The 17,304-nt window shown below is 39.1% G+C and overlaps 1 protein-coding gene across 2 annotated transcripts in view; it reads right to left on the minus strand.

The window, feature by feature from the left end:
- gpc1 (glypican 1) overlaps positions 1-17,304 on the minus strand; it is a 265,310-nt gene that overhangs the window by 188,076 nt on the left and 59,930 nt on the right. The window contains exon 1 of one of the 2 annotated variants that reach the window (XM_062976533.1): positions 3,368-3,524. The exons of the other annotated variant lie outside the window; for it this stretch is intronic. Within the exon in view, the coding sequence (XP_062832603.1) occupies positions 3,368-3,386 (19 nt within the window). The 5' untranslated portion in view covers positions 3,387-3,524. Of the gene's footprint in view, positions 1-3,367; positions 3,525-17,304 lie in introns of those variants that run through there. 2 annotated transcript variants of the gene reach the window in all.

Consider the following 17,304-nt stretch of genomic DNA (forward strand, 5'->3'; position numbering starts at 1 on the left):
AGAGTTATTTGACCATGACACATTTAATCTTCCTAGTCCCATGTTTACTGTCTTTTTTTCTCTTTTTGTTGATGTTTGTTCCCTTTCCTTGTAATTTGACGGACTGCTTCTGTTAAGTATATAAATGCTGAGAACATTCAATGCACTATTACTATGTATACACAAGCCAACAAAATGTTCAATAAATACAAAGATAACAAAATGAAATAAAATCTCAAACAGCATATGCAGTATTGCAGGTTCAGTAACCCTTATCCAAAATACTTGGGATCAGAATTTTTTGTAAACTGGATTTTTTGTTTTGCTTTTGGATTTTAGATCCAGTAGATAACTAGATCTCATTATGTACATTTGGGGAATTCCACCTATGTACATAATGAGATATCTTGGAGATGGGACCCGTCTAAACATGACTTTTTCTGTGAAAAATTCACACATGGTGTTTTTCTACAGAAAACAGAATTTTCTCTGCAGAAAACAGCATTTTCCAAGCAAACGGGTATATTTCTATGCAGAAAATGTTTTGCACATAAGTCTAGAATTGCAAAGATTTTGTCAGTCCAGGATTCTTTTCATGGGACTTTGAGAAACATCTTTTCCAACCATTAAAATAATTTTGAGTATTCTTTCCATTTCTTTTGATGTTTAATCTAACATTATATATAAAAAATATGCAGACTGGAGGAAAAAAAAGGATAAACACAAAATATTGTGGTAATAAAAGTTGGGACAGGATGGGTGACACAATACTGAGAGGCTATATGAAGAACTGTTGTCAAACTCAACCTAGCTCTCAAAAATGCTCTACACTTGCTAAAAATCTAGTTTTATTCCACCGTCTACTGCTCCACTGAATGGATGCAGAATATTATGCTGGGTGAAATCTCCAGAAAAAGAAAACAAAGCACAAGTCTCTGGTTGAATGTATTTTTTCCCTGACTCCTAGAGAAGAGAACAAGCCGTCCACTTAGCATGGCCGAAAGAGACAGAAGGCCTCCTAAGGAATAAAAACTAAAGAAGCCATGGGGAGTAGAATGAAAGGAAACAAAAGCTGCAGGAATTACTCTCCCTCAAAGGTTCTGCAAACCATGCTATTACAGTGAACAACACCTAGAGTTTAAAAGAAAATATACAAAATAAAATGAGAGGGAAGGGAAATATTCACATTAGGGAAGCCTGCTGTCTACTGCCAATTCTCGTTGGATATTCTGACCACATGCTGTTAATAAATTGTGGTGTAATGAGAAGCAGCGAGCATGCCTTCCAGCACATATCTCTGGCAAATCACTCTTCTCCTTCAGAACAGTCAAGTGAAGAAGAAAAAACACAAGGTGGTGATTCTTTCTGCATAAACACCACCAAGAGAATAAGGAAGGCTACCAAATATAGCCACACTTGAAACATCTAGTGTTCTCAAGATTTTAATGAGGTAAAATTATCCTTCTTTGAAAGTCGCATTTATAGTGTAGAATTAATGCAATTTGATGCCACTTTAATTCACATGGCCCAATACATGGAATCCTGAGAGATGTGGTTTTACAAGATATTTAGCCTTCTCTGTAAGAGTGCTGTTGCCTCACCAAACTATAAGTCACATGATTCCACATTATTGAGCGATGGAAGTTAAAGTGGTCTCAAACTGTATTAGTTCTACAGTCTAGATGCACCCTAAGACATCTTTTATCTAAATTCTGTGGAGCCCCCGGTGACACAATGGGTTAAACCCTTGTGCCGGCAGGACTGCTGACCATCAGATCGGTGCTTTGAATATGGCGAGAGCGGGTTAGCTTCCTCTGTCAGCTCCAGCTCTCCATGAGGGGACATGAGACAAGCTTCCTACAAGGATGGTAAAACATCAAACATCCGGGTATCTTTGCAGATGGCCAATTCTCTCACACCAGAAGCGACTTGCAGTTTCTCAAGTTGCTCCTGACATGAAAAAAAAATCTAAATTCCAATTCTCTTTATTTAAAATTCCCATGCTCTTGAATTGTTACTACTTACTTCCATATAAGTGAAGTTCTTGGTTGATCTATGGCTCACATTAAGATGTAGATCAGTGAAGGAGAACTCTGGATAGTAGGGGCAGAGGACCCAACCAGAGGTCTTCATGGCTGCTCCTTCACCAGTTGAACTGGTAGGCAACTGCGGAAGAGGCAGGGACTGTTTGCCTTGGCTATGGTCTCTAGAGGATTGCATCATTGAGTTTTGGCAGGACAGAAGTGATATAATGTAACCATTGGTCACCATTTTGGACACTTTAGAGGCATTTATTCTGGCATGGAAGAAAGTAAGTCACTGAATTTACAGTCGTTTGGAGGTATTTTGGGTGGTTTTTAAACCCAAAATTATTCCAAAATCACCAGGGAAAGGAAAAAAAATGGGAGCATATGGGCTTTGAGTGGCTTTGGGGGCTATACTTTGGGGGGGGGGGGGGTCATAAGGGCTGCATGAAATTTATTTGCCCACAACTGGGAAACAAAATGTGAACAATTCTGATTTTGATTTATTACATTGCATCAACACTACAAAGATATTTTAGCAAGAGGTTTTAATTTTACCAATCTAAAATGGGATGAGTATGGTACTCATATATTCAAAAGGACAAACCACTAATCAGACATTATAGCAACTTGCCAGGGAACAAAATGGGCAACACTTGACTACATTTGTGCAGCCTCATTTCCAGAAATAAATACTGAGGGTGGAAGAGTCATTTGTGGCCCTCCAGATGTTGCTAGGCTGTAATTGCCATCAGCTCTAGGAGACAATGGGACTTTAAATCCAATAAAAATGGTGGAGGACACTTTTGTCCACACTTGATGTGAGACATGCTTTGATATGTTTCCTGTGCAGCTCTGTTGCGCTCAATCAGCAGATGCAGGCACTGAGTGGTCCTCAGGATGGATTTGTGGACTGCAATTCCTACAAACCCTCCCTATTTGTTGTGCTGAAAAGGGCTCATGAGAGCTCCAGTTCAACAATATATTGAGGGGCACACGTTACTCACTGGAAGATCCATGCTGCATCTGAAACCAAGAATAGACAAGAAACTACAAGAAAGTATGGGCTCAGACAGGCAACATAATGTATAACATGCACACCATCCCTGAATTTGTTACCAGTGCATCATATTGGTGATTGCTTCAAGTCATGCTTCACCATGTTATGATGGCTAATATGAAATACAAAAAGTAGCCTAAGGATAAAACAACATTTATGCCTAGCAGTATTTAAAACCTAAAAAGAAGGATACCCACCTACTCAGTGCCATCTCTTTTGCTATACTGTCCCAGCATTCCTAGTTTTGATAGGTTAACAAGATAGCTAACTTTTTAATTTGAAGTATCTACTGCTATCTACTTACCTAATTGGTAGTAATTCATGGTTGCAAATTGCCATAGTGAAGGTTAAATTAATTAAGACTGCAAAACAACAGAATATTAATTAAGATGTTGTTTCACGGCAACTTCCATTCTTCTTGGGTCAGAAGGAAAACCGAAAATTCCTATGGATGGAACGGCAGCTCTTCAACTTCTCCTCTGGTTTTCTCCCTGCTGTATTTAACCAATTCTGACAGTCTCAAACAAGCACCGCATGTTGTGTTGGGTTTATTTAGAGGCACTGCTAATGTGTTTGTGTGGATGTTTCTAAGGCTACAGACCAAAACAGACCCAGGTAATAACTAAGTGCTGAGGGAATTCCCCAAAGGATAGAATTCAGAGTTTAGCTGGTGAATGCATCTTATTCTGCAGAGAGGCTGACGCTTCTTTAATTGGTCATCAATCAATTAACTGGATTCTCAAATGTCTAATTAAACAGACAACTGGAATTAAACAAAGGGCATCTTTGAAAGGCCGGCCTTTCTCAACGCAGCGTTCAAGTGACCACTTGATTAAGGTGTGCTTGTTCCAAGAGAGCCCTGTGGTTTAAAAGAGCACTCAGCCTCACCATTAGTATGCCTCTCAGGCAAACGCAGAGGGTGGGGGAGGAAAAATCAATCCTTTGTAATGCAACTTAACCTTCACATCCACCAGCGAGTGCTTAAGAAAGACTGAAGTGCAAAATGAATTAGCCTCACTTAGGATAGAAGACTGTGGCACAAACATTGAAATGCCCTCTCAGCCAGCACACCGCGGCCGCATATGTAAAATGATAATCACAGCTATGAAGATGCAACTGCAAGAACAGGGATGATGACGGGCAGCAATAACAAAAAGGCAGTCCCAATGCCATCTCATCAGCTAACGGCCACCAGCAGCAGACATCCGTGTCAAATGAACGCTTGACCCTTTCACACATAAAGAAGCTGGGAAGCCTGGAGGGGGAGAGGCAATCCATCAGTGACCTCTGCAACAGGAGGCAAAGGTTCAGTGGCTCAGCAGCTGCTGGTCAAGACATATCAATAAAAACCGGGGTAATAGGAAAGGGGAGGTGAGGAAAGAAATGTGTCTGTTTGCATGTGGCTGGAAGGTGAATGTCAGGTGAACCATTCAGTCTAAAACCAAAATGGTAGCTTTCATTGAAAAAAGCAGGATTTTTCTTAAATTATTTTGACTGTTAAAATGCTAATGGCTGAAGAAGAAAAACAGAATGACATAAGAATAGCCTTCTGGATCTGACCACAGGGCTCTGTAGTCCAACATTTCTCTCTAGTCCAACATAGCTTTGAGTCTCTAAATAGAGAAAAATTGGATATAAATAGTAGTAGTAGTAGTAGTAGTAGTAGTAATCAATTATTGTACAGACAATACCCAACCAGTTGACTTTGGGAATCACACAGGCACAGTACAAACCTCTGTCTCATGTTCTCCGGTCACTGATACATAAAGGCATGCTTGATCTGAATGTTATTTGCAGTTATTCTATTCCCATATTCCATTAAGTCTAGTTGTGTCTGACTCTGGGGGGTTGGTGCTCACCTCTATTTCTAAGCTGAAGAGCCAACGTTGTCCATAGACACTTCCAAGGTCATGTGGCTGGCATGACTGTATGGAGCGCTGTTACCTTCCCACTGGAACTGTACCTATTGATCTATTCACATTTGCATGTTTTTGAACTGCTAGGTTGGCAGAAGCTGGGGCTAATAGCAGGAGCTCACTCCGCTCCCTAGATTTGAACTGCCAACCTTTCGGTCAGCAAATTCAGCAGCTCAGCGGTTTAATCTGCTGCACTATCACGGGCTCCTATTCCCATGTAAATGCAAAGCCTAGGAAGCGATCTATAGCCAACCTAGCTAATTGTCAGTGATGGTTCACACCTCAACAAATTTATCTACTCCTCTTTCAAATCTAAATTATTAACCATTGCTACAGTGTGTGGCAGGAAATTCTACACTTAAAACAAAAAGAACGTCTTGCAAAGTCTTGCTTGTCCTGAACTCTACACCTTTTCATGAGAAAAATTTCTCATGATTTATGGCTGGCAGTTCTATGGAAGAAAGAGCAAAAAACAAGCACAGTGCAAGCTTAAGGAAGAAATAGCACTTTACCAATACACATAAGCATTATTCAAGAGGCAGCAAACCCAAATGCCACTTTGATGTATCCCCCCCCCCCTTCTTGATCATTCCACAGATGTTTCAGGCAAACCACTGTTTGCTAGGAAGATCTCTAGCATTGCTGTTTAGATTGGGTAAGCTCACTCAACTACACCGTTAGGAAATTTTTACTAATACTTTGGATTCTTTAAAAGTTTAGTTCCATCTTGCATTTTACACTAGCTTTGAGAATGATTTTCATCAGTGCATTTAATTTCAACATAAACATTTCAATGGTTTAAGTCATCATGCAACCTGCTCAAATATGATGCTGTCAATGCCAGCATCCAAAGACAACAGTTAAATTTATAGGTAGAGCTATGGGTTGTACCATTTTTGTCTGCAAATGTGGGATTAATCATGTCTAAATGTGCATGACGACACAAGTAGCAGTAGTTTTTGCTTGGTACAGAAAACTAGCTGTTAGGGGAACAAGGGCTCTAACATACTCCTAGTTTCCTCCTAATATACTGCTTTTCTATATGTGGGTAAATGTGGAAGTGAGATAATTCAGTCTTATAAGCATCCATATTTGAAAGTCAAATAAGCACTACTCACAAATATCTCCTGTTTATGACCAATGAACTACTCCAGAAGAGGAGTTGGGACTATTTACAGGGGTGCATAATGCAACTATATGAATGAGCTTTTAAAATTCTGTCTCCTTTTTCAAGGGTGATGTTGCATTATTCTGATCTTCAAGTGGGTTTGGAAAGCAGCTGAATTCCAAACCTTTAGAATTATGGCCTGAGTGAGCTTTCCCAATTTCACTTCAGTCATTCAATGTTCAATGGAGTCACAACATTACAAAAAATTTGACAAACACACTACAGAATGCTTGTTTGATTCCATTTATTTATTATTTATCATTTATTTATTAGCAACATTTATATCCCGCCCTTCTCACCCTGAAGTGGACTCAAGGTGGCTTACAAGTTATATGTACATACAATAAATTATATTATTAGCATAGCACAATATAAGCATTATATATTACTATATTGTACTATACCACTATATTGCAATAGTATTAATAATATTACATGTAATATATAATAAACAATTATAATAGTTCAGCTAAATGATATTTTAAATAATTTACCCCAGCTAAATGGAATCCAATGTCCCTTCATGAAGAAGATCAGGTGATTTGAAGTGATAGAATCCCAGCATGCAAATCCAAACCAGTAACTCAAATTTGTTTGACTGGTACTATCCAGGTTCACCTTCATTTTCGTGAATACCACAGTGTGGTATTACCAAGAGAAACGAAGGGACAACATTAATACTGGTCAAACTAAGAGCCCTTTTCAGCTACTAGAATATCTCAGGCACAAGCAGGTAAAAAACAGGCTTGAGTAGGCTCTGAAGGGAATGGCAAATAAAAAGGAAGACTTTATGATCAGGAAAAAAGTGACACATGCGAGTGGCAAGAAACCACTATGATTCACTATCACAGCCAAACCAATTCATAATACTGAGGCAAGTGACACACAAAAGTAAGCCAATTCTCAAGAGTAGAATTAAACAATTGCTGGTAACTGCATGAACAAGCACAGCAAATCCATTCTGTTGGTTCTGAACATTAAAACTCCCAAGACAGCGTTTTACAAAAGAGACCAATGTTTATGTTCTGCCATGGAAGGCTGCAAGGAAAACATTCTCTTTACTAATCCTCCTTTGCAACCACTCCACCTAGCACATTGATTAGCTCCCTACTGCTGTTCTAACGGCCACAGTACAATATGTTGCCTGTCACTGTTTAATATGAACCCCCAGTGCCAGAGCACAAGTGCCTTTTCCTGGCTCACTACCAAATTCTCCAGTTAATGTGTTATTTCTGGAGCCTTGGCTTACAAGATTTGCTATCTGTGGGAAGAAGGAGCAGTTGCCCTCCAAACGTCTGTCATAATTTTCTCCCATATAAAAAAACCCTACAACCATGAAGCCCCCCTTTAAGTATTTTGAGCAGGTGCCATATGGAATTGCATGGCAGTACAGTCATTGCTTTCGAGACAGCATGGTATAGAAAAGCAGAATCTAGCACACTCTCTTAAGACTAGTTTCTTTTTAAAATCTGAAGACTTACTCTAACTAGGGCATCCCAGAAAAAACTGTAATCTATTAATACCATCGAGCACTGTTTCAAACTCTCTTTTTTTCTCAAGCAAAGCTTAGAAAGTTACTTTTAAGAAGAATGAATGTTATGGCATGCTGAAGCCATCCATAACTGAGTAGTAATAGGACAATGCTCTGAAACCTATGATTAAGTATCTTCAGAACACAACATCATCCTACCATTGCTCCATTACAGATGGATTCAAAATGTCATTATCCTCTGTCTTCTTAAAAGAAAGTTTTGAAGCTGTCTTCTAAAGATACTTAATCATCAGCTTTTCATGAGAAACGCTTCTAAAACCACACAGACTTTCTTTCAGTAGTCCTGGAACAACTGAAGAAGATAGTATTCATCAATGAAAGCCCTTTCACAGATAAATCCTAAGAGATCACTTGTCCCTTTCTTCACTATGCTGGACATGTAAGCTGATCTATAAAAGGGGAAGGGCATGGTTTTCTAAATTAATGAATACCTGGATCTTTGTTAATTGAAAGATGTGACCTTTCCAACTAAAGATATAGATTTTGTTTCACTGACATGAAAGTAAAGATAAATAATGATATCCAACAGAATAGCAAATCAAGAGCAAACAAGACAATGGCTTTCATTGGACCAAAAGTTAGGTAAAACACTGGAGGCAAGGTTTTGTGTTACACAGAATTCCTCTTCAACTTCAACTCTTTCTGTTCTGAGCAAAATTAAGCTCAACTGTCTGGGGTTTATGTCTCTTTAAGAGTTAGGGCTGGAGAATACAGAAGAAAAACTGCACTGCAATCTACATTTAGAATTAATAATAATAATAATAATAATAATAATAATAATAATAATAATAATAGGAGCCCACGGTGGTGCAGTGGGTTAAACTGTTGAGCTGCTGAACTTGCTGACTGAAAAGTCGGCGGTTCAAATCCGGGGAGTGGAGTAAGATCTTGCTGTCAGCTCCAGCTTCTGCCAACTTAGCAGTTTGAAAACATGCAAATGTGAGTAAATCAATAGGTACAGCTCCGGTGGGAAGGTAATGGCGCTCCATGCAGTCATGCTGGCCATATGACCTTGGAGGTGTCTACGGACAACGCCGACTCTTCCCTTAGAATTGGAGATGAGCACCAACCCCCAAAGTCAGACACAACTAGACTTAATGTCAGAGGAAATCCTTTACCTCTTATAATAATAATAATAATAATAATAATAATAATAATAATAATAATAATAATAATAATAATTACACCAGACATCACAGTTGTGGAAAAGCAAAAGGTTTGGATCATTGATGTTGCCATCCCAGGTGACAGTCGCATTGACGAAAAACAACAGGAAAAACTCAGCCACTATCAGGACCTCAAGATTGAACTGCAAAGACTCTGGCAGAAACCAGTGCAGGTGGTCCTGGTGGTTATCGGCGCATTGGGTGCCGTGCCAAAAGATCTCAGCCGGCATTTGGAAACAATAGACATTGACAAAATCACGATCTGCCAACTGCAAAAGGCCACCCTGCTGGGATCTGCGCGCATCATCCGAAAATACATCACACAGTCCTAGACACTTGGGAAGTGTTCAACTTGTGATTTTTGATACGAAATCCAGCATATCTATCTTGTTTGCTATGTCATAGTAAAATAATAATTAATATTTAAATATTATTCTTACTTTGCAGGCTACAGAAAGTTTTATCTTCCAAAACAAATCTCCTCCAAAGATAATATTTTTTGAATATTAATTGATGTATACATTTGTTTTATTTCAATCAACAAAACCTCAATGTAGGTGTTTTCTAACATACTCAGAGTACAAATTGTTCTGAGCATATCTACATTTAGAGTACAAAAACTTCAAATCAGTGTTAAGATACAAAGAAGAATGTTTTTGTGCCCTCAACCTGGAAAATAGTTTCTATTAGATGCATAGTATGAAACTGGAGTAAAAAATAGCTTTTTTAAACACAGGTTTAAATTCCATTTGTTTTTACTGAAACTCCAGATTTCAAAACTCTATCATTTATTGATCCAATCTTATGGGAGCCTCTCTGAAATGTGGAAGGTTTCTCTAAGTGCTCTCCTTTGGACTGGCAATTGTGCATGAAAAATATGACTTCATGTCATTCAGCAAACATGGCTTGTGTAGAGTCCCTATAATGGGGTGGGAACCATATCTGCAACTCCAAATCAAGGTGGAACACCATGAGGTTTGACAGTATTATATATGCAGAGGACCTGACTGGAAGGAGAAAATAAAAATAAAAATGTGTTCAAATGTCACATACTCTATACTCATCAAGTTGCTATCATTAAGTAGCCCACCCATAAGATAAACGATATTAGGGCACACGTAGAAATGCAGCATCACTCCAAAAAGCCCAGTGACCTTTTCTATTATGCCTGAAGCGACTTGAATACATACTGCAAGTCACTTCTGGTGTGAGAGAATTGGCCGTCTACAGAGACGTTGTCCAGGGGACACCTAGATGTGTTACCATCCTGCTGGGAGACATCTCTCATGTCCCCACAAACTAGAGCTGACAAATGGGAACTCACCCCATCTTACAGATTCAAACTGGCAACCTTTAAGTCAACAACTCAATCTTCAGGTCAGCAGTTCAGCTGGCACAAGGGCTTAACCCACTGAGCTACCACGGCTCCTCCAGTGCCCATGAATGCAGACCGTTTGGGAAGAGAAGACAGAAAATCAGGCAAAGGATAGAATGGTAAGCAATAAGTATTTTGGGAAATGATAAGAGCCTACAACTCAGAAAAAAGCAGTCCACAAAGTAACTTTTTATTGTAGATCTGTTTTATCGGTTTCACTTGGTGAGAAGAAGTGAGTCTGTGTTTACACACATTGCATGGAACAAGCTAATGGTGCTGAGTGCTGACTATCTGATGAAATGCTGAGCACACAATCTGCAGCACTAAATGCTTTTTTTTGGACGGGGGCCACCAATGTTAATAGAGTGCTGTCAAAACCCTAAATGCCTGTGGGTTTTTACCCCTAGAACCAAAGCTATGCGGCTTCACTTTGAAATGTGAAATATCTTTTTTTAGCTTTCGGTTACTAACTGAAACCCATCTCTAAGATCATTTTTCATCAAATCTGGCATGAGGAAGAGTGTCTGTACGGGGATAGATAGCCACATTCACTGACTGGTGGGCAAATCTTAATTTGTGATTAAGGTTTCAGTTGACTTGATTCAAAACTTGCAATATCCACTATTTTCTCTCACACACATGTCTGTTTCTAAACACGCATGCATGTTTCTAAACACACATATTTATATCTATTCTGATGAAGCTCAGTCATGAGACTTTCTAAGGGAAGTCAAAATAAAATAACAGCAACATTCTTTTGGTTTTGGTAAGGCTTCTTCTCTTTAATCCTCGAAACCCAAAATAGTTTAATAATAAGTTAAAGGAAAAAACAACGACTTCACATCACAGAACACACATTGGAGAATTCAAAGCAACCCATAAAGGAAAGGAGAAATTGGGGGAGGGTGGGGGCACTACATGATGTTGTCTGCATACATAATAGCCATAGGCGTGTTAACATTGCAAATCAGCTGTCTCTCATTTCTGAAGTAAAACATATGCAATTAGCATTGTTACTCAGTGCCAGAGGTAACATGAGTTAGGGTCAGAAGAGACAAATAAATCAATGCAAACATCCACTCACCCACACATGGCAAACTGTGCTATATTGATACACTTCAATAATTATAATCTTCTAACAAGTTCAGCCCTAAATACTCTAAAGCAGTGGTTCTCAACCTGGGGCCCCCAGATGTTTTTGTCTTTCAACTCCCAGGAATTCTAACAGTTGGTAAACTGGCTGGGATTTCTGGGAGTTATAGGCCAAAAACATCTGGGGACCCCAGGTTGAGAACCACTGCTCTGAAGGCACCAGATCATTTCTGACTTTTGAGGGTAAGCTGAGTCAGTATTTGTTAGTACTAGGTTGGAAACCACCAATGGATACCAAGTGCTGCAAGCTATTCTTCAAAAAAAAAAAAAAAAAGAGGGAACGGAGAAAACCATCTTTTAGTATTCCTGGCCTAAGAAAGACCTAAACAATTCATTGGGTCACAAGAGAATTAAAAGCACATAAATACGCACAAAATCTCGACTCATTACAACTTTGGTGTCTTCCCAAACCCTCTTTGGGGCCATTCAAACGACCAAGGGTAGGGGTGAGGGTAACGACGGGAAGTGGATGGAAGTTCACTGCTGTTTTCACAAAGGGGCTAGCCCTACAAGATTAATAAAAATTTAGGAAGGCTTCTAGGAGAGACAATCAATCCCTCTCTATTTTTGCTAGAAAATAACTAATATGGGGGATGCAAAAACTAGTCCAGAAGGGCCACTTACAGACCCACAGCCAGAAATTTGTCCACCACTTCTTCACCCTAATGAAGTACAGTAGAGTCTCACTTATCCAACATAAACGGGCCGGCAGAACGTTGGATAAGCGAATATGTTGGATAATAAGGAGAGATTAAGAAAAAGCCTATTAAACATCAAAATAGGTTATGATTTTACAAATTAAGCACCAAAACATCATGTTATACAACAAATTTGACAGAAAAAGTAGTTCATTACACATTAATGCTATGTAGTAATTGCTGTATTTATGAATTTAGCACCAAAATATCACGATATATTGAAAACATTGACTACAAAAATGCGTTGGATAATCCAGAACGTTGGATAAGTGAGACTCTACTTTAACTTCATTCTGACTTACAATGTTGTTTTTGAAAGTTAAATGGATTATGCCTCCTCCCAAAAGGTACCCTGTTGCACAGAATGATTTCACTTTTTAATTGGTTGCTTTCAACTCATGGTCCAAACTGGGCAAACTGATAGTTGCACTGGTTTTTGTTGGGTGTCAATCTCTCCTCTTTCATCCTGGCTAGTAACCCACTGAGGCATCCCTGAGAACCCCGGAGCTGCCTTTGAAAGGTTTCATGTGTGTGTTACAAAGCAGGAGCAAAATCACTGGAAACATGGGACTGGATCCTGCAGGCATTCTCAATACCTTTTGCCTGCTGAATTGTGCATTCACAGAAAGGAGACTCTCTCCAGGGTGGTGAACAGACAAAGCTGTTCTGATTTTAGATATGTCTGTTTTTAGCAGAAGGGCAATGGCCTTCTGTGGGGGAAATGATCCAAATCTAGAAAATGTGAAAGTTTTTCAATGAGAAATTCAACACCAAATCTATGTGACTGTTGAATACTCGCCTACTGAGAGACTAATAAAGTATGTTTAGCTCCAATAGTTTCTTGCGCAGTCACAATACTGCTGCTGAGCCAGTTAATTCCAGAACAAAGGGGAGAATTTAATAAAAGGATCTCCCTTGGCAAGTAGAATCCACGCAGGGGAAGAAAGCCCTTCAATCGTATTATTGGGAAAGATGTCAAAATCCCTGTTTTCTGTAAGTGAACAATACTAGAAAGAGGAAAAATGTGGAACTCAAAATGCTATCTGTTGTTTTTGACTGCTGTTCCGTGGTCCTCTTAAATGTCAGAAGCAGCCACGTCTGATAGGCATGGAAACAAATTATGCCCAATATTCAAAAAGTGTCAATCACGAAGGAAGTCTTTTCAATAGCCAATTATTTTACACTCATAGGCCTCAAATAACAACCACAGTTGGGAGTTTGGGCCATGCAGATAACTGAAGATGGAGAAAAATCAATGCTGAGACCTCTACAGAAATAAGCAACTAAGGGCCATTTACAATCTGAGGCAACTTCAGATAATATTACCTCACAAACCTGATTTAGTTGAAGGATTGCACAAAAGCCTTACTAGGAACTTCCAGTCCATGTTCAAATTTATATATATATAAAAAAACAGGGATCAACATTTCATTTGCTTATTCATTTTTAAGGAGGCATGTTGCTTCTCACTATTCAGCCCCACCTTACATATAAGCACAAAGCAAGAGAAGCAAGAATAATAGGCTAGTGGCAAAATATGGACACATTCCTGTTGCATCCCTTTTGGTGCCAAAAAAGTCTGCATAAGCCAGTTTCAGTAGAATCCATGCAGTATTTCCTATTTCTATATACAGGTATGAAAACCAGACAGTTAAGAAAGCTGACAGAGAGAGAATCAACTCATTTTAAACCAGTTGGAGAAGAATCCTGCAGATTACTGTGGACGGTCAAAATGACAAATAAATGAATCCAAGACCCCTCCTACACTGCCATATAAAATCTACATTATCTGCTTTGATAATCTTTATAATATGGTAGTGTAGAAGGGGTCTAAGAGCAAATCAAGTCTGAATATTTCCTATAAGCCAAAATAACCAAACCGAAGCTATTGTGCTTTGGTCATATCATGAAATCACATGGCTCATTAGAAAAGACGATGTTTAGTAAGCGGCAGCTTGAAAAGAGGAAGACTATGGCCTCTTCTACACTGCCTTAAAACTCAGATAATAAAAATGGATAATCCACATTATCTGCTTTGAACTGGATCATATGAGTCTACACTGCTATATAATCCAGTTCAAAGCAGATAATCTAAATTGTATATAGCAGTGTAGAAGGGCCCTGGTCATAAGTAGATAGATTCAATCAAGGAAGCCATGGCCATGAGTTGGCAGAACTTCAGGAGGACTTTTGATGACAGGGTTCTATTGGAGGTCTCCTTTCAAGTATACCAGTGGTTCTCAACCTATGGATCTCTGGGTGTTTTGGCTACAACTCCCAGAAATCACAGCCAGTTTACCAGCTGTTAGGATTTCTGGGAGTTGAAGGCCAAAACATCTGGGGACCCACAGGTTGAGAACCACTGATGTATAGGGTTTGCATAGTTCGAAGCCCATTTAGTAGCAATAACTGAATACATAATGGTTACAATTCAGCAAATAATTCTTTCCTGGTGTAGACACTGTTTTTCTAAAAATCTTCAGAGAACTACAAAGTTGGCTATGAAGGCAAATGTCCAGAGTTAAGGTAAAGAATAACACCTAAGACTGTTGGACAGAATCGATCAGTTGCCATAATTATATGTTACTGTGTACTTGGGTACACTTTTGCTGTAACTGGACCTGTCAGGAAGAGGTGAAGAACTGCTAGGAGTTGGTACCAATATTCCTGCTGTGTCATTAGCATTGCCATATCACCAAAATCTTTTCCACTGGCTCCAAGACAGTTTTCTCTTTATTTTTCTGCAAATTATATATACTTTTTGTTTTCTAATTGTGTAATTTGTGTAAATTTGAACATTTTTGTGTAAACCGTGCAGCTTAATTATGATAGCTACACCTTGTTGTGTGAACTTTTAAGAATAAGAAGCACCAGCTGAACTGTTTTCATTTTTTCCCCTTCTATAGTTGCTCTGTGTGTAGGTACACACTTGGTAGTTTTGCTAAAGGCATTTATCCGCCAATTATATAAACCACAGCAAAAAAGCAAAGCACCTCTTCGGCTGGGGGTGAGAACTCTTGTAGGGCTGCGAATTTCTCAGCAGGCTGTTGCCACGTCTTGATACAATCTCTCTCACTGAGAAGAAGACAGGCGGTGAATAGTCTTCACACCACTAAGGAAGACATACCACTGTGAAACAGGTTTGAAACGCTAAAATACAAAGCAAGCAAGACATGAAATAGTCCATTTAGGAGGAAAATGCTATGGGATTATAGGGGAGATGAACTCAGGCATGTGAAATTTTAAGTAATTACTCTTCTGGCATATGCATAGGGATATTCAATATCACCTGATATTTGCTCAGAGAACTATTGTCCCTCATGATTACAGGGTCAGGCAAGCAGGAGCGCTCTGTGAGTTGTGAGTAACCATTAAACCTCTTGAAGTGGAAGAGATTTATTCAGGGGCAGCAGCAGAAAAGGGGGGTTGGGAGGACTGTGTGACCTGACTTGCAATAATCTTCCATAAAAGAAGAGTGAAGTCTTGAAAACCAAGACAGAGGCAACAAAAGGCTAAAGAGGAGAAATAAGAGCAAGGGATTTACACCTAGAGCAGGGCTTCATTCTCATTATGCTAAACACCAAATAGACATGGCAAGAGTGGACACTTATTGAATGTAAAGATCAAAGAAAACTAGAGGTGAAATTTGCCTTTGACCTTGGGACTCTTCAAGATCAAACTTTCTTATCCATTAATTTTAAATGTCTTGCTTTAAATCGGTCTGCAGACACAGCTTCAGCATTACTACCAGTGAAAGAAAAAAGGGGAAAAGAGACCATATATAGACGTAGCCTTCACAGTACTGAAAGACTAGAATTAAATCAGCACCTTTTTGGATTTGGATGGGTAATGGGTACCCTCACCAGATGTTTTATACTGCAATTCCCATGCATCTTTACTATTGGGTAAGCTGGCTAAGACTAATGGGACATCCGAATGGGATATCCACAACTAGACGTAGCCCTTTAGTACTGGAGGTTAAATGTGTGACAACTGAGAATGCTAATTATTTATTCATTTCATTCCTGTGAATGAGAACTAATAATGTCACCAAATTTCTCATTGTTTTTCAAGAATATGAGTTTCTGCATACTTTTGAGCATTATTGTGTTTCAGGAACTTCACCTGGAAGAGGTGAAAACAGATATGGTTTTCCTAGGCAGAAATAAATGTTTCAGTGCAGGAAAAAAATGAGTAAAACATCTGTGTATGTCTCCCACATGTGATTTTTGTGAGAATCATAGAATCATAGAGTTAGAAAAGACCTCATGGGCCTGTCATCCAGTCCAACCACCTGCCAAGAAGCAGGAAATTGCATTCAAAGAACCCCCGACAGATGACCATCCAGCCTCTGCTTAAAAGCCTCTAAAGAAGGAGCCTCCGCCACATGCCGGGGCAGAGAGTTCCACTGCTGAACAGCTCTATATTGCATGTGATTCTGTTTGGAATCACATGTGGGAAAACTACACAATTGGTATGAATTTGTATTTGAACAGTTGTACAATTTGCACAAATAAGTAATTCCTGCACAAGAATATCATCTGTAATTTTCTTGCATGTGCTTTTTTTTGCAAGAAAAGAAATATTTGTGCAGGAATTGTTGTGTTTTGCACACGATACATATTTCCTGCCTCCCAACCAACTTCATGTATAGGAAGATGTTGCAAATGTTTTTACAAATAAATCTTCCCCAATAAAGTTCTGAAGTGTCAAGAATCTGGCAAGTGATCGTCTCTTCCTCAGCAGGGTATTTCTTAAATGCTGAAACATACTTTCCCCATCAAGGATGCAAACATTAATGAGTATTTTCCATATCCCTAGTGGTGACCAGAGGCAGACTTTTCTTTGCCATAGCAACCAGATTAGAGAATGCCCACCCCAGAAAATGTCTATCATAACTCTGTCTTGGGGAGTTTAGACACAAATAAAAATGGAGCTTGGCTAGACTCTTCTGTGGCTGGCATTAGCTAGCAACTGGGCATAATTTTTAATTTACAGTTTCATGAGACTTTAGTTTCTTACAAACAATCCCTGTGAGCCCCCTTGAAGTTCTATTTTACTGGAAAGAAGGACTATAAATATTTCAAATAAACAAAGTAAGAACACATTTAAAGTTGCTGAAGCCACATGGTGTCACACAGTAAAAATCCTCATGCAAGCCAAACTATATTTGACAGGTAGGGAGATACCCACAGAAGCAGTTTACTTGCCTTT

This window comes from Anolis carolinensis, chromosome 3 (assembly GCF_035594765.1).
Source record: "Anolis carolinensis isolate JA03-04 chromosome 3, rAnoCar3.1.pri, whole genome shotgun sequence".
NCBI classification, from domain to species: Eukaryota; Metazoa; Chordata; class Lepidosauria; order Squamata; family Dactyloidae; genus Anolis; species Anolis carolinensis.